Here is a 27752-nt window from a genome sequence, read left to right as displayed (position 1 = left end):
GGTAGCTTTGATTGAGGAGCAGTTTACATTCATGGAATCGTCTGACCTTTCTAGAGGCATCTGCCGAGCAGGCGCCGGGCGCTTGGTGGAGAATGCGAAGCCGGCGCGCTTCATAAAGTGTTGAGAAATGAGCAAAAAATCAAAGCCGTCTGTTGAAGATTTTATTGGCTCGCTCATTCATCGCCTCGTATTTTGCACAATAACTGATCTGCGTCAAGCCAATGTAGCCAATTTTCTCAAGCACCAAGGAGAAATTCATATTTTTTCCATCTGATTTGAAAAGCATGTACAAGTGCTTCCTAATCACTTCTGAAAACCAACACGCTCCTTTCTGAGATGGAACAATGCCAGTTTCAAGCGTCGCTCTTTATTGCTGCCGTATTGATTCAGCTAAATGCTAGAAGTCTGAATTAGTTTAATAGTTTTGTGAGTTCTGATAGTTTATTGTTTTTTTAATAGTTCTTGAAGTTGAATCAATGGCATTGAGTTAATTGAGGTTATTCAAATTGTATCTGTTCTGATTCTTTCTCTCTGTTTGTTTTTGGTGTCAGCAGGTGGAGGTCCAACAGAGCCATCGAGAGGTTCAGAAAGATGTTCTGGATCAGATGAGAGGGAAACTTAAAAGTCAACAGTACTGCTCCAACAGCAGAAGTGTCGACTTCACCCTGATGTCCAAGTCTAACAGGTACGATGAGAAAAGTTTTTTTCGAAAACAACATTGCATATGTCCTTCATGGTGAATGCAATCCCAGAATGCACTGTGACTAGCTCAGTGGAAAGATAAATCCATGAAAAGCATTAAAAAAAAATACTATTAAAGTATGCATGTACATTTATACTATTGCATTGTTCACCGTTGTATTCAAAACTTTTGGGAGTGGAACAAAAGTTTGTCTAATGCTATTGATTAAAGCATTAGAAAAGGATTTTCTTTTTAGTTTTTCAGCACTATAGTTTTAGTGAAAATGTGCTGTAAATTTAGTTAATATTTCATCATTTTCATTAATTGTTTTACTCAAAAATAACAAAAAATGTATATATTTTCATTAATAAAATAAAATTTTTGTTCAGTGACTAATGTGCAAAATGATGCAAACATAAATTGTGCCAGCCCAAACAAAATAAATATTAATAGTAACTTAAAGGGGTCATCGGATGCCCATTTTCCACAAATTTATATGATTCTTTAGGGTCTTAATGAAAGTGAAAGTGAAGTGACATATGGCCAAGTATGGTGACCCATACTCGGCATTTAACCCATCCAAAGTGCACACACACAGCAGTGAACACACACACACACACACACCGTGAACACACACACACCGTGAACACACACACACACCGTGAACACACACCCGGAGCAGTGGGCAGCCATTTATGCTGCAGCTGCCGGGGAGCAGTTGGGGGTTCGGTGCCTTGCTCAAGGGCACCTCAGTCATGGTATTGAGGGTGGAGAGAGTGCTGTACATTCACTCCCCCCACCTACAATCCCTGCCGGCCCGAGACTCGAACCCGCAACCTTTGGATTACGAGTCTGACTCTCTAACCATTAGGCCATGACTTCCCCCCTGATGAAATGTCTTTAAGAAAATTTCCACTTTAATGAAAAGTCTATAAGATACTTTGGTTGAAATATCTTATTGGTAGTGTAAATAACACCTTCTTTACCCTGTCAAAATCAGCTCTGTTTTCATCAAGCCGTTTTTTAGTCCATGTCCCTTTAAATGCTCATGACTCTGCTGATCCCGCCCCTCTCTGCCGTGGGGTGACGAGCAGTACTGTTTACTTTAGCCGCGAAACTGGCTAACTAGCACATTATAAAGAAAGGCGATTTGCAGAGATTCATTAAAAAAACGTTATACTTCTGTAGATGAAGCTGGATCACTAATGATTCGCGTGAATATAGACGCATTTAGGCAGATCGGGGATCGGCGCATACATTTCAGAGCGAAAGTAACATTAATCCTCTGTGTCTTCAGCGGCTCAGATGTCGGGAGTAAATGATGACTGCTTTATTCATTATTACATGCAATAACAAAACGCCTCAATCGCTTAATCGAAGACATCTTGTCTTCCCCTGCACCGGAGTCGACACAATGGCGGACAGCTCTCAGCTCACTCAGGGCAGGTCTAAGATAAGACGGTCTTGTCAATCAACTATCGTGGGAGTGGTCTGTACAGAACTACGTCATTCTGACAGGGCTCTCAGAACAGCCTGATTTGAGAAAGGGGATTTTAAAATGGGGATTAAAAAAAAAAACACTGGGTGGATTTTTATGATTATAGGATGGATCTGTACACACACTTCCAACACACATTTATGTTCAAACAACTTGAAAAGTGAATTTTGCAATGAATATAATAATGAATATTTTATTAAAATATATTTATTTTTTGTAATGAAAAGCATTTATCAAATATAAAATTATTTGAGAATTTTTAGGATATTGTTTTACATTTAATGAGTTTGTATGGCAGCACTCTGTAAACAATGTGAATTCCACATTTTTACTCTAGTTATTTTTTTATCAGTAGTTTTATTAATTAATACTGTTTGGAAGTCAAGTCTTTCATGCACTTTGTTTTGAGGAGCCTGATTTATATGACGTGGATTTGTTGTGTAGAACAATTCAAATCCTTCACTTAAGGGCTTCCGTGAGTATTATGATGCAGACTTAGAACGCCAATAACTTCCTGAAGTATATTTTATATTTTGTGCCTCGGCTCTTTTGTTTTCACAAATATCTTGCCGTTTGATCAATATTGTAGATTAGATTTATTTTAAGGGCTTGAAGTAACCCTTCTCTAATGCTACTTAGTGGTTCCTCATGTGGTTATAGACTTGCATTATCTTTTTTTTTCTCTTTCCTAAAATAACTAATCCTTTTATTTGGTGGTCCATTAGTTCTCTATCCTCCCCCTCTCTCTCTCCTGATCCAGTAAAGTCCTGAATGTTAACCATAGAGTCCGGATCGGACTCCTCGGCTTGGCTTTGAATCAAACATCGTTTTAATCCTTTTAAGCTTCTCGTCGTAATGATTTATTTTGCAGTAAAAAACCCATAATGATCCTTTGAATTTTAATGATGAGCTGCCTGCTCAAGGATTCATTGTTTTGACTCTTTGGCCCTTACCTTTGCATGGAAACATGTCTTAAGGGAGGCGCTGTCGAATTCGATGGCCTCCTTTGCCTCTCTCCAGCTCGCCGGCCTCATCAAGGGCTGACGCCCACTGCCGCGGCTCCCAGCATCCCCTCGCACCTGATAGAAACGGGACGCCTGCCATTCAGGAATCAAAAGCCCTCTCCAGGAGAGGAGAGACGAGGGAAACACAACAGACAGCGGTGAAAAGGAGATGTTAAGTCCCCGCATTAGGCGCCAGGGATTAGCACCATAAATTAAAGAGCTCTTTCTATAAAACTGTCACTTCGTATGAGATGTGAGGGGTGTCAATACTGCCGGCCAACCTTTCCCGGTGAGGCTCAGGGTGAGGGCTGATGAATTAGACCACCTCCCCCTCTTAGAAAGGTGGCGCGGTGCTGAGTGGGGGGCACGCTGATGTTAAAAGGATTTGAAAAGAAAGAAAGACGGAGAGGCATACATTTCTGTCTCACATGAGTGTCAGTGCTGCGCTGACCCGGAGGAGAACGTTTCAAGTGGCTAACGGCTAATGCTTGTCGACAAAACCGCTCCACGTGTGAGATCTGATGAACAGGTGGATGAGTCTCACAAAACCTTTCAAGTTAAAAAAAAAGAATAGGAATTTTTTGTTTGTTTGTTTAAGTAGACCAAGTGCCTTGATGAGTTTTATTTTCTGTGTTGACATATTTTTTGTTTGAAATAGCATTTTATTGCTATTGAAATAGCATTTAATATTGTTGATATTATTATTATTACTGTGGCTATTATACACACACACACGTAAATGTATATGTGTGTATAGTTTGTTTATATATTTATATATATATTTTTGCTGTATTTTTTTATTATAATAATATGGTAACACTTTATTTTAGGGTCTCTTAACTAGTTGCTTATTAGCATGCATATTACTAGAATATTAGCCATTTATTAGTACAAATTAAGCACATATTAATGCCTTATTCTACATGATCTTATTCTACATAATCCTACCCAATACCTAAGCTTAACAACTACCTTACTAACTGTTAATTTATAGTTAATAGTTAATAAATAGTGAATAAGTATTCCCTATTCTAAAATGTTACCAATAATATTTATAACATACAGTACACACACACACACACATATATATATATATATATATATATATATATATATGTGTGTGTGTGTGTGTGTGTGTGTTTACTTTTTTTTTAATGTCCCTAAAGATAATCTTTATTTTATTTTTTTTATTTCTCCATTATATTTAATTGTTCTTTTGATTTTGGGGGTGAAACTTTTTTTCACCCAAGTGCAGGCATCAATCTTCAAAAGAGTTCATGTTTTAGAGGAAAGCATGTACAATTGTTCTGCTCACGAACCAAAGCGAGCAGGAGAAAATGATGCTGACAGAACAATATCCCATGATGCACGTTTGCTAAATGGATCTTACTTTTTTTTTTCTCCTACTTGTTTTTCGTTATTCGTTGTTAATGTTGTTTGGATGCCCCGAGAGCTTGTTTTACAAGCATTTAGATTTATGTTAGTGAGAAAAAAAAAAAGAAGAGTATGAAAAACAATACGGCATGCAAGAATACAGAAAGATGCTGTTTAACTCACAAACAGCATATTGAGTTTTAATATCAGTCGAAGAACGCAGCGCCTGAGGGAGTCTTCACACTTCCGCTGCACACGTCTGACTGTTTCTAATTTGCTGTCTTTGCCGTTTTGTTATAATCAATGTCTTGCGTACAAACATGGCTCAAATTTTCACGTACTCCCCAATGCCGTTTTGTTTAATCAGTGCCTGCTTGGAAATGCTAATCATAAATGCAACATATCCTTGTTGAAATTTCATATGTGCTAGCATTCGATAACGCATTCCTTTCTTTTGTGTCTGTGCTGAATTGAAATAAAAAGGAAATGTTGATTTTTCTCTCGCACCCTTCTTTGATTGTTATTTGTGTAATCTCATTCATAGTTTTTCTTCTTCAGGGACAACAGGACCTCTTGAAAAAGCGAGAGGGGGAAAATGGTGCTAGTTTGACAAAACTGTCAAAGCGCTCAAAAGCAGTGCGAATTCCAAACAATTTTCCGACTAATGTTTCTAAACATGCGGCCCTCCTGCTGAGGCGCAAATCTAAGCAATGCTCAGACGCTAATATGTTTGTTTGTGCGCACGTGGTGATGTGCTGCTATTATGAGTGCGCGGCTACAGTGTAAACGTATGCACATATCATCCCAGTGATGTTAAAATATATTGAATGCGCTTCACCGTTGAGCAAGAGGGATGTGAAGTCATGTTTAATTAAGACGTTCTGCCTCACGAGCCGTCACTCAGAGCGCAGGTTAAAGATCCCTCGTGCTCCCCGACTCTGTTCACACTTCACATACCCATGACGCACTGCGCCTCGGTGCACTGCCCGCTAACGGGCTAGTGTAATTACCTCCGCTTGTCAAATATTCACTCGGTGAAATATGTCCGTACACTGTCTCTCCAGACCTCACCTGAGCTGGAGAAGCTGTGAACTTCTTTCTGCCTGTCTCATTTTTCTTCTTTTCATTCAGCCTATCAGAGTTTGAGGCGGAGTACCAGGAGCTCTGGGATTGGCTGATGGACATGGAATCCATAGTGACGGACAGCCATGATCTGATGATGTCAGAGGAACAGCAGCATCACCTGTATAAGGTAAATGGGTTCTTGTGCATTTAAAGTTCCTAGCTACAATTGATATATCATATTGCATCTGTGAAAGACATGCACAACATGAAGCTGATTTTGAAAAGGCAACAAATTAAAGGAATAGATCATTTCAGAATTTATTATAGACCCATATGACCGTCTCTCTTCAATGCAGCAGATAATTGAAGATGTTTTGATCTTTTCATAATAGGTACTAGGGCTTTCAAGCTTCAAAAATGACAAACAGCACATTAAAATATATCATGGAAGTATGCTATAAAAATTATATTTCATGGTTGTAAATATGAAAAAGTTTAAATCTTGTAAAACACATTTATTGTGTTTTACATGAAAAGACCATTTCAATATCATGTTTAATTCAGTGTTACTGGTTTCTAAATCAGTTTTTTTTTCAGTGTCGTATGTACAGTAGTCCATAAAAGCAAGGATTGCAAAGTCTTCTGATAGCTGATAGATATTTCAGAAACAGATAAATAAAAATAAATAAAAACTGTTCAGCAGAAGAAAGTAAGTCATATTGAATTGGAACAACATGAGGGTGAATAAATAATGACAAGTTTCATTTTTGGGTGTACTATTCCTAATTTTGGTGGCAAGTAGGATGTGATTAAACATCCAGGTTGGCAATCCAAAGGTTGTAGGTTCAAACCCTATAAATGGAAATTCATGATTTATTACTATTGTGCTCTTGGGCAAGACTCTTACACCATGCCCTAGCATATCTAGCTGCAAAAATTAAAATCCTGTAGTTTCATCAAGATGAGTTGCATCATTCCGTATTAATTGCAGTACAGTTATATACTGTAATCTGAATATGGAAATAAGCGCAAATTAGACAACTTTGGAACTTTAATGTGTGTAATGTTTTTTTTGACCACAGCTGCATTCTCCATTATTACAAAGACTGTGTCGAGCAAAATAATAATCGTGACATGACAGGCAGTTGTTAGTAATTAACCCACCATTAAATCTCATTGGTCCAAAAATCCTGCTCTGCCTATTAAACATAAAAATGTTCTGATTGGCTGATTGTTCACATTTTTTTGCCATTCAGCGTGGACAGAGTGCTTTTTCCTGTTCACTTCGCTCCAGGGAGACTCTCCCTAAAGTACTGTTAGTCACTTTAAATAAGAAATTGTCAGCTAAATCGTGTATAATTGTAATTTTTTCTTTCTTATCTTAAACTGGAAGCATATAATACAGAATGTTAAATTATAGATTTATCAGTAATATTTCAAATGAGCCTTGACTTTTGATTCTCTTAAACCAATTTAGCAAAACCACGGCTGAATATTACAATACCGCGAGCCAGCGATTAGATTGTCTTTCATTTCAATCTCTGTCGTGCTGTCACACGTTCTACAGCCAGACTCACTCAGTCATTTTAACACATTTCAGTAAAAGTTCATTTCAGAGAAACGCGAGAGGGAAAGAGAAAGAGTGCAAAGCAGAGATAGTACCTTGCCCTGTTTACAGTCCATGAATTTGTATTAGTCCTAGATAAAGTGGCCTGTATTGTGTTAGGTCAATGTGTTTGTTCGTGATTAAAACAAACTGATTTTGCTCCTCCGTATTGATTGTGTGCCCACCTGCCCTAATAAATATGTACTGGGCCTCCATGTTGGTTATCAGCTTTTTTCGTGGGGTTCTCCTGTGATGCGTTATCAGGCCTCTATGTGGGATTGATTGGGAGAGGGGTACATGTGTAGGCCGCACCGGAGCCGGGACGGCCTGCTGTTTCCCCATGCTGGGGGAGTTTATCGTAAAAAAGAGGGGGAGGCAGAAAACCAGACTTGCCGGGAGGCAGGGACCGTAAATCAGCCTCATTTAGGCTTCCTTTACCGGACTGATTCTGACACTTGTCATCCTCCAATTGCTCCGAGCATATGGCATATTTCAAAAGAGCAGATTGTGAATCATAAAGAAATGAAATTAATAACCCCCCCCCCCCCCCCCCCCCCAGCCTCGGACTGGAAACAACCCCTAATGATGAAAGAAATAACGGCATGCCGGCGGCCCCCTCTTCCTCTTCCTCCTCCTCCTTCCTCTTCCCTCGAAACCTGCGGAGGTCATGTTCAAGGTCAGAACTAATCTTCCTGCTCATCGGGCGCACTGACCCCGCCATTAGTCATATCTTACAGTAAGAGAGAACTGAGGAAAGATTAGCCTGTTTTCTGCTCTTTCTTAGTCTTTGAGTATGTTCAGCATACTACTGTACTGTTTTTGCTGTATCCAGGATGTAGTTTCTGTATGCATAAAAATGTGTACTACCTGATACAAGAATCAAAATGTGAACACTATATCCCATAATTCAGTATACTTGAATTGATTTTCGATTTTTAGTCTGGTAAATTAGTTAAAGCTCTTTTATATATCTCTTTCATAAAAATATAAAAAATATTAATATTATAGAGTTATGTATTTATAAATAAAATATATGTAAAATGTTATTATATATATTATATTATTGTTAGGAAGATATTTATATATGGTCCTATAAAACTGTGCTAACTAAAAATGCACAGCTAAATAATGTATTGATTAGCATTATTTTATATATATGTATATATATATATATATATATATATATATATATGTATGTGTGTGTGTGTGTATGTATATGTGTGTGTGTGATTCAATAATACATTATTGAATCACACACAGAACATATATATCACATATATCACAACATATAACATCCACACACACACACACACACACACACACTGCTACTAAAATTCACAAATAATTATAATGAAATGGAAAGTAACACATTGAATTAAACATGAAATTTTGAAGTAGAAAGACTGAAATAATGTTTTCTTCTAAAATGTATTCCAACAATCATTTTTACAGCTATAATAAAAAAATTACATGTAGCATTATATATATATACACACACAGTATCTCACAGAAGTGAGTACACCCCTCACATTTTTAGTAAATATTTTATTATATCTTTTCATGTGACAGCACTGAAGAAATGACACTTTGCTCCAATGTAAAATAGTGATTGTACAGCTTGTATAACAGTGTAAATTTGCTGTCCCCTCAAAATAACTCAACACAGTCTAAACCGCTGGCCACAAAAGTGAGTACACCCCTAAGTGAAAATGTCCAAATTGGGCCCAATTAGCCATTTTCTCTCTCTGGTGTCATGTGACTCGTTAGTGTTACAAGGTCTCAGGTGTGAATGGGGAGCAGGTGTGTTAAATTTGGTGTTATCGCTCTCACTCTCTCATACTGGTCACTGGAAGTTCAACATGGCACCTCATAGCAAAGAACTCTCTGAGGATCTGAAAAAAAGAATTGTTGCTCTACATAAACATGGCGTAGGCTATAAGAAGATTGCCAAGACCCTGAAACTGAGCTGCAGCACGGTGGCCAAGACCATACAGCGGTTTAACAGGACAGGTTCCACTCAGAACGGGCCTCGCCATGGTCAACCAAAGAGGTTGAGTGCACATGCTCAGCATCATATCCAGAGGTTGTGTTTGGGAAATAGACGTATGAGAGCTACTAGCATTGCTGCAGAGGTTGAAGGGGGGGGGGGTCAGCCTGTCAGTGCTCAGACCATACGCCGCACACTGCATCAAATTGGTCTGCATGGCTGTCATCCTAGAAGGAAGCCTCTTCTAAAGATGATGCACAAGAAAGCCCGTAAACAGTTTGCTGAAGACAAGCAGACTAAGGACATGGATTACTGGAACCATGTCCTGTGGTCTGACGAGACCAAGATAAACTTATTTGGTTCAGATGGTGTCAAGCGTGTGTGGCGGCAACCAGGTGAGGAGTACAAAGACAAGTTTGTCTTGCCTACAGTCAAGCACGGTGGTGGGAGTGTCATGGTTTGGGGCTGCATGAGTGCTGCCGGCACTGGGGAGCTACAGTTCATTGAGGGAACCATGAATGCCAACATGTACTGTAACATACTGAAGCAGAGACTGGGCCGCAGGGCAGTATTCCAACATGATAACGACCCCAAACACACCACTGCCTTGCTAAAGAAGCTGAGGGTAAAGGTGATGGACTGGCCAAGCATGTCTCCAGACCTAAACCCTATTGAGCATCTGTGGGGCATCCTCAAACGGAAGGTGGAGGAGCGCAAGGTCTCTAACATCCACCAACTCTGTGATGTTGTCATGGAGGAGTGGAAGAGGACTAGTGGCAACCTGTGAAGCTCTGGTGAACTCCATGCCCAAGAGAGTTAAGGCAGTGCTGGAAAATAGTGGTGGCCACACAAAATATTTTTGGGCCCAACTTGGACATTTTCACTTTTGTGGCCAGTGGTTTAGACATTAATGGCTGTGTGTTGAGTTATTTTGAGGGGACAACAAATGTACACTGTTATACAAGCTGTACACTCACTACTTTACATTGGAGCAAAGTGTCTTCAGTGTTGTCACATGAAAAGATATAATAAAATATTTACAAAAATGTGAGGGGTGTACTCACTTCTGTGAGATACTGTATACATATATTTATACACACACACACACACACACGCGCGCGTACACACACACACAGATAGCTAGATAGATAGATAGATAGATAGATAGATAGATAGATAGATATCTAGATAGATAGATAGATAGATAGATAGATAGATAGATAGATAGATAGATAGATAGATATGTAAATAAACTGAATCCATTTGTAAAGAATAGAGTGCATTATTAAGTTTTTGTAGCACAGTTTGCTGTATGCTAATTTCATTGTGAACACAGCCAGCCTTTTTTAGTTGATAAAATAAACCATAAATCAAGACATTTTACAATAAAAGTAGTTTAAAAAATCCAGAAAAACTTATGAATTGATGGCAGTCACTAAATTAAACATGCAGCATAGATGGTTATTTGGCAACAGTGTCACATTCTGATGTTGGAAAGGTTTTTTTTTTTTTTTTTGCTACATACTGCACACTGTTTATATAGTAGTAGTAGGTCATATACATATCTTGCTCAGTATGCAGTAAGCAATACAGTTGTATTTGTGTCTGTGCATAACCTTCAAAATGCAACTTGACTTGAGATCACCGACTGTCACAAGAAATCAGTTTGACCAGAATAGCCTCCATGTCGTCTGTTCCTTTCATAAAACAACCATTGATATGTTTTTAGTACTATCAACCAATTAACCTGTAGTTTCTCATCTTTTGTTTGCTGTGTGTCGATCAGACGTTAGCTTGTTAACCGCTGCTGCGCTGGAAGCGTCGATGTGTGTATACAGCACCTTTAGCACACCTTGACATGCTGAATAGATCTTAGTCTAATCTATCACGCTCTAATGCGCTTGCTGATCAAAGCTCAGCTCATCCAAACCTTCTATGTTCTCTTGTGCTGCTGCAGCTGCCCTGCAGATGTACTCCTTTCTCACTGGTTTGTTCGTTCAAGCTGTACCTTTGAGTGCTGAGGTTTATGAGGCATTGTTATCTGTCTTCATGCATGTGAAATCAAAAGATCTGATCATCTCGCTTTTGCCAGATGCAGCCTTAAAAGGTTTTTTCTCACAAGAACCGTTTGTTCAAAGCTGTAGGATCTGACAGAACATGTAAAATGCAACTTAATTTGCTGTTTTTGAATTCTCAACTCAACTTAGCAAGTGTGTTTTAATGGCTCAAAGTTTTATTTATAACGTAGTTTTATATGTTAATCATTGAAATTATTATGTTTTATTTATTATGACCACGATAACAACACAATACAATGACCATATTTGTAACGTGATAATACCATGTTATATACATAATATATTATTTATTTATTTATTGTAATTTCATAAATTTATGATAAATAATATAAGAATAAATACAGCTGTGCATATATTACCATTTTATTTAATTAAAAATATATTACATTATGTAAAAAAAGGACCATTAAAAATATATTTAAAAAATTATTATTTATATCAGGTTTTTTTGCATTTAGGAAATAAAGCCTATTTTGGATTTTATTGAAGCAGTGAAGCAATATTAAGCAATATCATTTCTTAGATTTAATTTTTTTCCCCCTTCTGATCCAAACATGTTGTTGACAGGTTTTGTGAGATTCGCCCAAACGCAGGTGGGTTTCTTTTGTTGCGAAGGTCAAGAATTCTACTCGATTTATGACGTTCCTTTGTGAGAAAGCGCAGGGATGTTTGTCGATGTGCTGCACTGTGTCAGGAGTGTGAAGGCAGTAGAGCAGGCGTCTCTGTGTGTGTGTGTGGAGCGACAGAGGCTGTGTGTGAGTGTGACACATTGCTGCTTTATAGAGCCGGAGCAGGTGCTATTTAATGGGAATCACAACATCACAGCGCCTTCTCCTGTGTGTCTCTCCCTCATCCCTCCCTCTCTCGCTTTCCCTCTTTCTCCTTTGTCTCTCTCTCTGTCTTTAATTTTCTCTCTCACACACTCCAGAGCTCTGGTCCAAAACCTAGTGAGCTGCTTTCCTGTATATACTGTCTACATAGTCAGCTGCTGTCCAAGGCATGATTTACTTCAATTCCTCCCAACTGGTTTTGCTTCAGGACTCTGATTTTACATTGGACCCAAGTGGCCACCAAAACAGTACTGACGGAAAAAGTAATTAAAATCAAATCACTGTTATTTTAGTATTATAATATATTGGTATATAGTATGTATTAATATTTGCATTTTTTTATATTTTCAGTTTTAGTGATTTTATTTTTTGTCATTTTCACTAGTTACTGTTATTCTGAAAATACAAAATATTTCTATATAGATTTATTTTATTTTTTATTTTTATTTTAGTCATTTTAGTACTTCAAAAAATTCAATTCAGTTAGTTGCTAAGGCAACACTTCTAATTATTAAGTTTATATTTTTCATCTAATATTTTATTAAATTTTATTTCAGGAAATTCCTCCCTTTTCCTTCCTCTCTCGTATTCTTTCATTTTTTTGTCCTATTTTCTCTTCCTTTCTGCTTTAAGTTTTTATTTTATTTTAAGCTTTTCATCTAATATTTATTTTTATTATTTTTTATTTGTATTATTTATTATTTATTATTTTATTTAGCTTTATTTCAGTTACAAAAATTATTTTAGTTAGCAATAACAACACTGAATCAAATACTAAAATGTATTAATGCAATGAACTGCATTGGGAAATTGATAATTATGTACTAAATTCCAATAGAGTTTGACATTAGCACGTTTCTAAGCTAATGATGTGATACTTTAATCTTATAATAAGTTAAAAAAATGAGTAAAAATAAGTTAATAATGCTGTTTTGAATAGCCTTCATGATGGCAGTGTACCAATGGTTTCTTCAAAATGCTGTCTAGGTAGGCAGCTCACTAGGTTTTGGAACACTGCTCAGCTCCCACACAAATACACCAAAGAAATAACCATTTTCCCCAGTTATGACTGTTTCCAAAGACCCCACATTGACGGTATGTGCTGAATATGGTGGTGATACTGTTGAGCGCACCTGCATGCGTCATTACCCACAGACACACACATACAGCATTTTCACACCACTATACACACACGCAGTAGCCTCAGTAAGTATGTGCTAATGTAGGTAATCACTAATGGACATTTGCTAAATTTGATTGCATTGTGCTTGTTTATCTTGTACTCTTGCATTTCAGCTGTGCTCTGTTGTTGGCTGGTATGTTTTCTATAGGGTAAATAATTCCCCCTCCTCTTCCTCTCTTGGATAGCAAGTTAAAAGCTTCTGAATAGATTCATATATAGATTTCAGTGTCACCTGAGTGCAGAAATCTACAAAAGTTTGGGCTCAGTAAGATTTATTCTTAATTTTTTTAAAGAAATGTATGCTTTTATTGAGCAAGAATTTATTCAATTGATCAAAAGTGACAGTAAAGATGTTAATAATGTTACAAAAGATTTCTGTTTAAAAGTGCTGATGGACGTGTATATTGTAATGATATTTCACAATGTTACTGTTTTACTGTACCTTTGTAAAATAAATGCATCGTTGTGAGCATAAGAGAATCTTAATTTTTCCAGACTTTTGAACGGTAGTGTATATTTAATAGGTAAATAGAATACATGCAACAGTTTGCACAGCTTTGGCAGGTGAAAAGTGACTGTTTATTGAAGGAAAAAATCACAGGCTCAAGAGCAGAGAGAGAGAGAAAGTGCTCAGGCTGTGAAAGAGTGAGAGAGAAAGCTTGAGATGCTGGCAGACGTCTGGTATATTTGAGCAGGAGTTTAGCTGGAGATGAGAGGTGTCATTGATGTTTAGTTATCAGTGTATTGATAACTCAGAGATGGCTGACCCAGCACACGCTTCACTAGATCACACTGATCTCCTCTCACCTTCTCATCCAATATCCATCGCTCTCACATTCAGCCAGAGCCAGCGAGTGTGTGTGTGTGTGTGTTAGTGCCAGGTTCTCAACACAAAGAGCCTAGTGTTGAAGCTCTTTCTCTGTCTTTCTCTTCCCCCCTCTATCTGCCCTTCTCTCTTTCACACTGTACAACCTATATTTATTTATTTTTCCTTCTTTCGCTTCTTACTGCATACTATTTTTCCCTTTCTTTCTTCCTTATTCTTTCTTAATCCTGTTTTCGCTTCCTTCCTTCCTTTTTTCATTTTTTCCCTTTCCTTATGTCTTTCCTTGTTTCCTACCTTTCTTCCTTATTCATTTGTTTCCATCTCCTTCCTCATTTCTTTGGCTTTATCTATTTTCCTTCCTTCCTTTGAAAATTCTTATTTTTTCATCTAATGTTCGATTTCGATCCTTCTTTCCTTCTGTTTATTCTTTCTTCTTGCCCTGTTTTTCTTAACAGTTTTTTTTCCTTATTCCTTTTTATTTTCCTTCCTCATTCTTTTTTTTGCCGCCTTCACCCAATTTTTCCTTCCTTCCTATTTATTCTTTCTTTTTCAATGTTCCCCTCCCTTGCTTCCTTTTTATCCTTTCTCTTACTTCACCTCCTTTCTTCTTCTTCCTTATTTTTTCTTGCTTGTATTTTTCCTTCCTTCCATCCTTGCTCTTTCTTTCTTTCTTTCTTTCTTTCTTTCTTTCTTTCTCCCCCCATGTGTGCGTGTGTCTATGCACCAGATGGCTGCTCGTGATGCGAACGAGCATTAAAAAAGCGAGAGACATTCCACAGGGGAGAGAGGCAACAAGCCTGCTAGTTGTTGGATGCGGACTCTGAGATCAAGTTGTGCCCCTGGTCAAAGAGCTGTTGGGAGATCAGTGCCGGCTGTCACAAGCCAAAGTCCGCCTGACCGCCCCTCCCTCTCTGACAATCAACATTAGACTAGAATAAAGGCCGCCACTCCCTCCTCCGTATCTGTTAGAGAGACTCATTCTGACCAGATTTATGCGCAACATGACGACTCGATGCGGAGCCGTAAGATGCCTGTGAAAAGGGAAATGCAGTTTGTCAGGAGAGACAGCCATACAGTCCTCACACCCCATGAATTATTGAAAGGAGGGATAGAGGAGAAGGAAGAGACACCTGGAGAAAGAAAGAGGGAGAAACGGAGGGATGACAGGAGGTGTAGGAACAGCTGAAGAGACACATCAGAGAGACAACGAGTGAGGGGGCTATAGACAGGGACAGACAGGAAAAAAGAGAATGAGAGAGGAGTACACATACTACATGAGCTGTCTGAAGGAGCCGGTTTCTCCAGCATGACTTTACCAGGGTTGTGGAATAAATAATGGGCCGGTCCTGTGGCTCTCACCCTTTACAAGGTCTCACGTTTCTCAACCCCCAGATACAGGCTGTGTTGTATTTATTTGCTTTTTCTCTGATATCTGAAATGAGTGAAAGATACCAGTTAATGGAGCGGCTGGTGATCTGTTATTCTTTAAAAATCTTGACTGAAATGACTAAAACTCTTGCTCCATGTTGAAACCTGGTGAGCTGTTGGAGAAGTGGCCTGGTGGGCTGCAGAGGTTGTGCAGTAAATAATCATCATCCATCACTTTGGCGGATGTAAATTTTCCATTATGCTCTATTTTTATCTCTTTGTAGATAATGTAACACTTGTTATTTTTTAAAACGACATTGATATCACAAGAATTTACGAAGCGCTTTGAAGCGAGTTTTCTGGTCATCCGATTTCATGAACAATATTAAATGAATTACTCCACTGGACCATCTCTCATTTTTTGCACCCAGATCTTCACTCATGTCTCTTTCCTAGTCTGTTTTCGCAGGGAAGCTTTTTTTCCCCCCATTTCAATTTATATTAAAGCTATTTTTAAAATATTCATATTTTAATTCGTATTTTAATTATTTTAGGTTTATATTAACAATGATTTGTAATATTAATATGCACTACCATTCAAAGGCTTCTGTAAGATTTGTTAAATACCAGCATTTTTGAAAGAAGTCTCTCTTACGCTGTATTTATTTGATGAAAAATACAGTAAAAACAGTAATATTATGAAATATTACAATTTAGAATAACCGCTAACCTAATATGCTGATTTGTTGCTCAAGAAACATTACCTATAATTATCAATGTTGAAAACCGTTGTGCTGCTTAATATTTCTGTGGAAACCATGCTACATTTTTTCCAGAATTATTTGATAAAGGCAAAGTAAAAAAAAAAAAAAAAAAAAAAACATTTATTTGGAAGATTAATCTTGTATAAAAATGTTAATTTATTTTTATTAATTTGATGAATTTAATGCAAAGTAATGTTGAATAAAACCATTAATTAAAAGAAAACAAATAAACATATACTTTTATATGTATATATTTTTATTGCAAACAGTAATTATTGAAATTGAAGAGTTTTAGTAAATGCAACGCTGTTAAATGGCTTCAGAACTGCAGAAATATAGAGCATGTCCAATGCATTGCATTTATTTTACTACTGTCTTTTTGCAACTTGTATGGAAGAAAGCAGCATGAGCATTCTGCTAGATAACAAAAAACCCTCACAATATATATATGTATATATATATTGTGAGTGACTCATCAGTAAATAGACAAATTTAGAATTCTGTGTGAAGTGTCTCTTTAACTCAGGTCAGGGAAGCGCTCAGCGCGGATCTCTGTCCATTGTTCCCAGCTTGCGTCTTTAAACTCCTCTCAGATGGATTACATATCCATGAATATTCAGTTTTTTTGTGTTTTGTGACTGGCTGGCATGTGATGTGGGCTAGTTTTGTCCCCCTACAGCGTCTCTCAATGTCTCTACTCAGATGCTTCCTCATGTGGCATGCTTGAAGGGAATTATGGGAGAGCGTGTGGTGTTTTGTGAGCAGGTTTGTTGTCTCCGTGTGTGTTAGTTGTTATGGTGGTGCCGGCTGGGGCCCGTGGCTCTTTCTGCAGGACACGGACTAATTACAGTGCTAATGCAGGACACCCCATTGATACACACTCATTCAACACGGCCACACACACACACACACACACCTGCTTTATCTGCCTGCCTCGAAAACTTCATTACTTAGACATGTACACACACACATATATAGACATTAAATTAGTATGTACTGAAGAGTTTTGTTGCTTTTTAACTACTTTTTAGTATTTATAGTGAGAGTTAGCTTGCTTTATGTATATAAACCTCACCTGATTTGTCTGTTTTTGGCAGTATATTTTATGCAAGCAGTAAACCACATCTGCTTATGTCTGTCCTGTCTATCTTTTGCAATTTATGAATACAAAAAAATGTGAAATGAGGAGCTGGAGCAGCCGATAGACAGCAATGTTATTGCCAGCGTTTGTATGAGAACTGGCAGGCTTGAAGTCAACCAGCTGGTCAAATATATGTTTGATTCCCAAAGATGTGCTGCTCTGATAGAGAAGAGGCTTCTTATATCGACTCCGGGCTGAACACAAGCCCCAAATCCCTCGAATAACTCAATGCATTTAGATTCTCGCACCACTAGATGGCACAACAGCATCCGGAGCCTATTAAGAACAGAGGAGTTTATGAAAATGAAACACACTCACACTTTCAGACGCAGACATTTACTCACAAACACTCTCAAACACGCTCCTTGAGTTTGTTTCCTGTATATAGATGAGGAGAAGTGTTCTTGTGTTCAAAATATATTCAAATTGTGCTTTGTCAATTTCCCTCAGAAAATAGCCACATTTGTTAGTGTTTCCCTAAATAAATGCTGCATTAGTTTTGGGCTGTGCTGTTGTGGAGAGAGAGAGATCAGACCCTTGAGATGGTGCGAGGAGATGAATATTTTGTTGTCAGCAGTTCGGATGGAGTCCTGTTGTACCCCATGCATTATTCACTAATACAAATATGCCATATCATTTACAAGCATGTGTGCCGGGGTGAAATTCACAGCTGGGAATTAGTTCTGAGATTAATTAACAAAGCAAAGCTCCTTGTTTTCTGTCTTTCTCTCGTCCTCGCGCTCAATGTGATTCAAATGATACGGCTCAGATAATGAGTTCTGCTTTACAGTGAATTCATATAATCAATATGAAAAAGAGAAATGAAATCACTGTAGAATATTCATTATGATTATTATTGCAGTGCATTCGTAAATATTAGTTGTTATGCATAGATATGAGGTCAGAGTTTAAAGTTTAACAATAATGCAGAAATCTACTGTGGTACAGTGATGGTGAAAGTTTGTTGCTTTGATATATACTATGGTACTGAATGATTATTTTATTAATATCCCATATTATTTATATGCTACTTCATATATATATATATATATATATATATACATTTACATACACTTCCATTTATATAGTATATATATATATTTAAAGTATTGTCATGGTACTGCTTATTACCGGCTACATGTCAGAAACATGGTATTACCATTATGATATGTGTAACAAAAAAATGAAGCAAAACATGGTGACATGTCCAAAAACTATGGAAATACCATGGTACTTTTTTTTAAGCGGATGGGAGACTTTTCAAGTTAATTTCAAACCAGTTCTCCAGTATTTGTATGCATGTGTCTGTGTGTTCATGTGTGTCTGTTTGCAGGATAGAGTTCTTCTGCAACACACTGAAATCTGCCAGTGGCTTATGTCCTTATGTCTGTCACACACACACACACACACACACACACACATACACATGCAGATACACACTCACACTCATCTGCACTCTCTGGAAGACCATTTTCCAGTAGCTAGGCAGTAGGAAAGCAGTATTAGCATTTTTGCCTTGAAGAACGCACTGTGGGGCTTTGGGAAAGTTTACTCATATGAGTTGAAAGCAGAGAGGGGCAGGAAGGGGGTGGTGCTCTAATTGTGGGCAAATAGTCCCGAGGCATTAAGACTATGGGAGACGAGATGAGAGAGAGAGAGTGAGCGAGCGTGAGCATGCAGTGATGCAGTGTTTGAAAATATACTAAAGTATGTCTTTATGTGCATTTGGCTGTTCCCTTTCGATAGGAGGCATAATGGCATTTTAATGCAGTGATGTAATGCAGGAGTTGTTCTCCGTACAGGACGGCTGGCAGAGCGCGGTGTTGTTGTCTTTCTTCCCTGTTGTTTCGCTGGCACCGCTCCAGGATGCTGGATGGACCTCCACAGCAACGGACAACGCTTCAGAATAAAACGGCCCTCTCTGTTTCCACTTTATGTGCTGTTCTCTTACTGCGGCTTGGCTGGGTTTGTGTGTTTTTCTCCCTCAGTGAGCTCTCACAAACACGCATAAATATGCTCACGCAGACAGTCACACACAAATATAAGACACGAGCACGTAGATTACACATGCTCAGAGGGTTGTTGTTTGTTGTGTTCATCTTCTGCACTCCTAAAGACGAAAATTCAGAAAGCGTTCTGCAGCTCTAATATGATTGGCTGGAATTACACAATTTCTGAGAGTCATTCAGTGTCTGTGTAGATACTCCTGTATATGTATATACAGTATAAAAAAAGTTTGTGGTCAGTAAGATTTAACAAAATATGTTAAAATATTATTTAAATATGTATATTCAGCAATAATGCAAAGACTTGATCAAAAGTGACTACATATTATTTTATAAAATATTTCTATTTTAAATAGATGCTGTTCTTTTGAGATTTCTATTCAATCTATCAACATGTTTCCACAAAAATATGAACTGTTTTCAATATTGATAATAATGAGAAATGTTTCTTGAGCAGCAAATCAGCATATTAGAATGATCCTAAAGGATCATGACACTGAAGACTGGAGTTATAATGCTGAAAATTCAGTTTTGCATCACAGGAATAAATTCCCATTTAAAATATACTGAAATTTAAAATTGTAACAATATGTAATAATATTTCTGTTTTAACTGCATTTTTGATCAAATAAATGCAGCCTTGATGAGCATAAGATGCTTCTTTCAAAAATAACAGTATCGTGTCTATAAATCCCAGGATCCGTTTGTAAAGCATGGTGTTCTATTTTAAGCTTGTTGTTTGTGTACATCTGATTAACATAAAAATGTAATCTTAACATTAAAAAATATAATTCTAACATTGAGCAGGTAACACTTTAGCAACATTTTGCAGAAAAGCAAATATTCAAAAAATAACTATTTTAGCATGCAATGCACAATAATGTTCTGTTTATTACAAGCTTGCAATGCTGTTTTGTCATCTGCTGCTTTAAGTGCTCGAGCTTTTTAAAGCAGGATGGATTCTGATTGGCTGTTGATGTTTTTTGTCATTCATCAGCTGAAAAAAAGGGATTCCAACCATAGTCATGGTGTGGACTATTATTTTAAGTTTTTAAAACTATATCATTATAGTTATCAGCCTTGGTGGGCCTTAACTGTTACATTGTCCACATAAACAGACACATCGAGTAGACATACATGTGATATCAGGAAAAAATCCTCCAATGCTTGACCTCTGGCTGATGACCCAAGATTGAGAGAACAAGACCACACTCAAAAGGGGTCAGGAAGGAGTCTTGGAGCCTTAGTGATCTGCAGTGGTGAAGCTCTGAGAGAATCTGTCTTGACTTGTGTGTGTGTGATGTTCTCTGGCTTCAGCGTTGTGGAAAGCCTTAGGGGATTCCTGTCTCACCTGCTGTTTGGAGAGAGTCTCCAGAAACAGTTGTACGGTCCCCTGAGGAAAGGAGAGATGGGGCATTAAACGAGTGTACTCCGTCCATCATTACAGCTCCTGATCTGGCCCTCATCTGCTGCATGCTTCTTTCCCCTCGCTGTTTGCAGATGGCATTTCATGGTAGTAGTGATTTATTTTCTGAGCACTAATTCAGAAATTACCCAGCTTTTTTATATTATTGCTGTAACTATTTTAATTTCATTTTAACAATTTTATAAAAATTTGTTTTTAAATTCAGAATTTAAAATGTCTAATTTTTCTATTCTATTCTGTTCTGTTAAATGTGTAAAATTAGAAGATTGACAATCTCTATAAATGTTCATTGTCAGTAAAATTGAAAACAATTTAATTAGTTTGCTATGTTTGCTATGTATAATATTTCATATTATTATAAATTTATTATATTATATTATTAAAAATGTATACAATCAGTATGACAGTTGTCATGGTTAAAATTATTTGAATCTAAAATTAATTCTTTGGCTGCATCAGGCAAAAAACTTTTTAACTTTTTAAATTCTCATTTATATATCATATCTATTTTATGATTAGTTTAATTTAAAACTATGTAATTATTTTGATATTTAATGATATTTTGATATTTTGATTATATTATTATAATTTTTTGCTATATTATGTTATTATTAAATCTTTATATTGTATTATAGTAGTTATAATAATAATAATAATAATAATTCATTATATTTATATAACTTAATATTGTGGCTTTAGTTTAACATCTGGGCTTAAGTTATTGTGGTCTACTCTGCTGTGCAAGTTCTACTACATCACTTCCTGTATATGATTAGATCCCTGCAGCATCTCTTTTAAAACTATTTGAATTTTTGTAATTCCCGCCACTCTTACCTTGTTCATTCACATGCTTGTACCCTGTATTTTCCCATATGCCCTCCCTCAGCCCTTCCCAGAACCCAGCCTGGACTTCCTTGAGGACTGAGCGCCGAGCTCTGCACAATTAACGCGAGAGGACTATAGTGTGTGCGCCCTGCGCTGTACCATTCATCATAAGGCTTTTACATTGACCTTGACACCCACTTCATTAGAATAAAGATTGTCTAGCGTTTAGGCTACATTGTTCCTCCTCGCCCAGACCCCATGCAAATTCCCGCTCGGGCTCAGGCGCGGCGGGTCTGTCAGAGGTCATCTGCATTAAATGATTGCCGCTATTCTCCAACTGCTTCTTTCATTCGGCTCAATTGAAACCCTTCTTCCTGCTCAGGACGAGACCCTGCCAGTGCTTCTGCCCACCGCACGGATTTTAACTCCTCGCTCCCACGACTACAGACCCGTATCAGTGCTAGCTGTATTACAGGACACGGGGTGTTCCAGTTTCCATTCAGAGCATGCTGTGAAGACGTTTGGTTGTTGTAGGTCATTGCCAGGGCGTTGCTATACTTGGTCTTTCTTTGTAGATAGTTGGTAGTTGCCTTCTAACTCAAGTCTCTATGATATCGTGGTGTCTATGTATAGTTGAGTCCCTTTTTTACTAATGAGATAAGATTTTTATATCTCAGTTGTTTCTAATAGAAAGCAATGAGCTCTGAACTCTAGTAAGATTCTCACTCAGTAGAATCTTACTGTATGTCAGCTATTATCTCATTTTGTGTCTCTATTCCTCCCTAGATATAAGGAGAAACATCTGAGATCATATTTACATTCTTTGAAGAAAAGTGAATGGTTGCTTGGTGTTTGCCTGCTAGCTTAAGTCTCTATGATATTCTGGTGTCTATATATGGTTGGGTCATATTTCTTCACTAATGAGATCATTTTTATATCTCTTGTATTTCTAGAAAGCAATGAGTTTAATGAACTGTAGACTTTTATGTCAACTATTGACTCATTCTGTGTCTGTATTTCTCCCAAGATATTTTAGGAGAAACATCTGAGATGATACTTGGATAAGTGAGTGATGCTTTTTCATGCAAAACTTGCTGGAAAGATGCTTGGGTGTTGTTGGCCATTGCCAGGACGTTGCTATGTTGTTTCTATTCATTTCTGGTTTGTTGCTAGGCATTTATGGATGGTTCCTTGGGGTTTCTGGGTTGTTACTTGGTGGTTGCCTCCTAGCTCAAATCTGTTATCTCTATATATGGTTGGTTCCCTCAGTTGTTTTTTCTAGGAAGCAATGAGCTTAAAGGGATAGTTCACCCAAAAATGAAAATTCTGTCATCATTTACTCACCCTCAAGTAGTTCTAAACCTGTATGAATGTATTTGTTCTGCTGAACAGAAAGGAAGATATTCTGAAGAATGTGGGAAACAGCGCAGTTCTGGGGCACCATTGACTTCCATAGTATTTTTTTTTTTCCTACTATGGAAGTCAACGGTGGCCAAAAACAGCCTGGTCACAAACTTCCTTTAAAATATCTTCCTTCGTGTTCATGATGTTTGTAAATGATGACAGATTTTCATTTTTGGGTGAACTATCCCTTTAAATGAACTCTACACTCTAACTGTATGTCAACTTTTGACTTAATTCGTCTCCCAAGATACTTGGTGAAAACGTCTGAGATGATACTTGGTTTCCCTGAAGAGAAGGGAGTGGTGCTTTTCCATTCAAAACTTGCTGTGTTGTGTTGTTTGTGGGTCATTACCAGGGTGTTGCTACTGTATATTGCTAACTTCAGTATAAATCTATGGGATTTTTTTTCTCTAATGAGTCCTTCATCTCAGTTGTTTCTCCTAGACTGGAGATTAAATGGAGGGCAAATTGACTTTTTTGAAGGCTTCCTGCTTTTCAGATTTATAGAAAAACACCCCAGTAATCTTTCATGTTTCTCATCTAGTTTCAGAGATCTCAACAGTCAACAGTTGTCTGATTTGTGTTTGTCTCCCCAGGAATTTTAGTAGATGTCTGAAATAAAGTTGATACTTAATGGAGTTTTTAATTTAAGTTTCCAGAGCTATAAAGAACAACCTCTTATTTTCTCGTTCTGTCTCACAATGGAGAACTGCAGCATTTGTTGTGGAGATAATTTACACTTTCATGGGCTGTTGAGCCAAAGCGCTCTGTCTCTCTCTCTCTTTCTCAGTCCCTGGCTTTGGACCCAAATATATCTCCATTATTATCACATCAGTCAAAAGCAGACGGCCAGTCCTGCAAAAAAAAAAAAAAAAAGACAATCCAGAATGAAAAGGCTCATTCTGCACTACAGATATAATTGGAATTAAATTATTAATGAGAGATACTTAAAAAGATTGTTTTATGATTCGCTATTAGTGAATTTGCTATTCATTTTAATATTTGTCATTTGATTTATATGGGGATAATGCAATATAGGCCCCAATTAGCAATGCATGGCCTGTGTAATATGATTTTCGGTTAATGCAAATGGAATAAGCTAGAATAAAGCAAGCGATTCGACTCCTCAAATGTAATTTTCTCAGCCAGTTCTGCCAATTTTAAATGACATTGTACATTTTAATTTTCCCACTCTTTTTCAAAGGTTGCAAATTTATACTCATTGAGCTGAACTGCCATTAATTTACATGGAAAATTACTTTCAGAGTTGGAATATCTGTCACGTTCACACCTATTTACTTTTAAAAGCTCTGCCGATGGAGCAGGGTAAGAGGTTATGGGGAATTCAGACACTTTTTCTTACTAACTTCTGTTTGTAGTTGGTTAAAGTCACTAAATTGTAATCACCTGTTGGAAAAGAAGAATCACAAATGAGATATCTTTAATATTTCAGTTGTTTATTCTACACAGCATTGACTTTAGCAAACTGACACATAAGGATAAAGGGTTAGTTCACTCAAAATGTATTTTTATCATCACAAAAGATGACATTTGGAGATATATGTTTTACAATAATAAATACTGCAATGAAATCCTGCAATAAAAAGCAATGAAGTCTGGTGATGCTACAAATGACATTCATTGAACGGACAAAAACAGTTAAAATATCATATTTTCCACTGAATAAGAAAAGTCATACGGGTTTGGAAGGACACGAGGGTAAGAAAATGATAACTGAATATTCATTTATCCCTAAAAGAAACATCACTTCATCCAAAGGTCACTCCGTCAGTATTGTTGAATTGTTTATAATTTACTGACCCTTGTGATGTTTCCAAACCCAAATGATTTTTCCCTTATATGAGAGTTTTCCATACATTGAAAGTCAGCAGTAATTGTACTTGCAGACTCAAAAGGACAAAAAAACAAACCCCACCATAAAAACCTTAAAAAGGGAAGATTATCAGTCAATGTCTGTTTTAGCATAAACGTTCCATTTGGTTTTATAAGATGTGAAATATAGAGAATGCATAGTCAAACAGACTTTTGATGGTGCTTATTCGATCTTTTTTGGCATCTCGGGACTCAAAATATTCCACTTTCATTGCATGGAAAACAGTGGCTTGGACATTCTGCTAAATATCTCCCTTTCGAATAGGTTTGAGTATGAAGGAATGATGACAGGCCTTTGATTTTTGGGCGATCTTACCCTTTAAGTCCCTAGAGCTCTGAAAGGGCACCTCTGAGCAGTAAGTTTCCTGTGCTGTGAGCAGCAGTAGCTCTATGAATTCTGGCACCATCACTTTAGATTACAGCCAGGCTGAGCAGAGCTGAACAGATCTTAGGCCTCTCTCGGCTCTTAAAGCCCAGAGTTCTTGGCTGATTGCATTGTTTCCTATGTTTGTCTAGAGAAGAAAAATGCCACGCTCAGAGTAGAGAGGGGTGTGAGTATCTTTCCATGAGAACCCCTCCTCCCGAACTCACAGCTGAGCTCCAGACCCCGGGCCCCGGATAAATAGTGCCTTTGTTCGCCATTCAATGGCATTAGGCATGGGCTTCCTATGGGGGTCACTACCAATCCTTGTGAGGGGACAAAAGGGGAGGCTGAAAAAGAACAACACATCTAAACCATGAACTACCAGCAGATCGGAGGTAGAGAAACAGCGATGACCGCACGTTTGACGTTAGGAATCAAAAGTAGTGTGTGAAGATGAAAGAAACCTTGGGGTCATTTTTCTCTGTAAAATCAAATAGAAGATATATATAATATATAAATAAATGGAGTATTTTTGTTCAATTTAAGATTGAAATATTTTTTTAATTGAATTAATTTCTATCTATCTATCTATCATCTATCTATCTATCTATCTATCTATCTATCTATCTATCTATCTATCTATCTATCTATCTATCTATCTATCTATCTATCTATCTATCTATCTATCTATCTATCTATCTATCTCTGTGTGTGTGTGTAAATATATATCAATATATAAAATATGTAATGCAATATAATTATAAAATAATGTTGTAGATAATAATTTTAAGCATGTATTAATAGATTTAAATATTTTCTAATATATAGGATGAAATATGGACCTGAATTACGACCTGGTATTTTCTTTGTGAGATTCATCCAAACAAAACATAATCACACAATCAGGAGAGTCCATAAAGGCCTGTTCAGAACTCTTTCTGTATAAATCTTCAGGGCTTAAGGCCTGGCTGCTCAGTCTTACCATTTGTACACCATCAGTTGGACTGACCAGGCTTTTCTTTGTTCATTGGATTCTTTGAATCCCTCATTACCACTTTAGAAACCTGCGTAATGCATCGTCTTTAGCTAGAAGGGGAGGTGAGAGCGAATATTCTGAGTGGTTTTATGCTCCATATTGTTTTGTAGATTGCATGCTATTATGTCGTTGAGAATGGGAGTCCCACGGGCTGACGTCTATGCGGTATTGTAACTAACTTTTTTTTTTCTAATGCTCAACCTTTTCTTGTCGTCGTGAACGATAGCATTGTCTGTGCAATTTGTTGCCACTCAATGCATTTTGACAATGTGAAGTGCATTTGGTGAAGGAACCTCCTGCCAGCCGAGGTCTGGAAAGGCTGGTGGAAACTCTCCTGGGTCCCTCGCTGACCCCATCGTGACTGCCCACCTTGTTCTTAACCAGAGAGAAGAGAGCCGGGTGGAAAAAAATAAAAACGCTTGACTCAATACGAGCCTTCTATACCAGCTGTAAAATGGCTTATTCTTCTAGTCGCCATGGTGACAATTAACAGTGTTTCAAGGACTTTTGTTCCCGGCCGGTTTGAACAGACCCCCCCCCCCCCCTTCTTTTTTCGGCGCAAAGTGATTTTTCACGACGGAGGAAAAGCAGCGTCTATTTTGCATAAACAGTAAGGAATCGCATCCAAATGGAGGCTGCGCGTCTTCTCCTCCTTTTAAAGTAAATATGTAGCTTTTTACTTCCTGGTCTTTCAAGCCTGGCGCTCACACGTCTTTGAGAGCTTGGCTGGCGCTTCTCAGCTGCGCTGGGTTTCCATCAATGGGCCTCTTCTGCACGGTCTTCCTCCCCTCTCCACTGCTTCCTCTGCGCCTCCCTCCCCGAGCAGCCGTCTAGAGCGAATTACAAACATCAAGGATGCTGGCAAGATATGAAAAGGCCTCAAACTGATTAAGTAATTATCAGTTTTCCCAGCTTCATTCAGCTCTGTATCACGAAAGCATATCAAATTCCATATTTTGTACCTCTGAGTCAATTTGTAACTCATCAGCTCCCAGTGTAGGTTTTCATGTGGCTGATGCATATTCAGTTTTTTCTCAAATGGATTCCCTTTCCTTCGTGCTAAACATCTAATACGGCAGCTTCGGCGGATAATCGCAGAAGCCCAGAATGGGCTTTTTTTTTTTTTTTTCTCGCCCCTTCAATTCATTTCAGGGCAAAAGAAAGATGTTATTACTTCCTTTTTGATTTAGGGACAGTGCAGAATCCGTCATCGAGATGAAGGCTCATCGGGAGGCCGCGGGTGTCCTGTGAATTCTCATTTTTGCCGCCGCCTGGCTTCTGACGTGTGAACGTTAGCATAAAATGATTTGAATACGCCCCGTCTCTGCCTCAGTTTATGGAGTCTCACTTCTGTTGTCTCAACAAGTTACGGAGCCTGAACAAACTTTTAAT

The 27752-nt window shown here is 37.7% G+C and overlaps 1 protein-coding gene across 2 annotated transcripts in view; it reads left to right on the top strand.

Annotated features, from left to right (window-relative positions):
* Positions 1-27752, top strand: part of akap6 (A kinase (PRKA) anchor protein 6) — a 117331-nt gene that overhangs the window by 58559 nt on the left and 31020 nt on the right. The window contains exons 7-8 of one of the 2 annotated variants that reach the window (XM_079443082.1): positions 552-685; positions 5690-5810. In XM_079443082.1, coding sequence (XP_079299208.1) covers positions 552-685; positions 5690-5810 — 255 coding nt within the window. The remainder of the gene's footprint in view (positions 1-551; positions 686-5689; positions 5811-27752) is intronic. The other variant, XM_079443083.1, reaches the window with a different exon arrangement.

The sequence above is a fragment of the Barbus barbus genome (assembly GCF_936440315.1).
Source record: "Barbus barbus genome assembly, chromosome: 20".
NCBI classification, from domain to species: Eukaryota; Metazoa; Chordata; class Actinopteri; order Cypriniformes; family Cyprinidae; genus Barbus; species Barbus barbus.
This window is presented reverse-complemented; position numbering and strand designations above follow the sequence as displayed.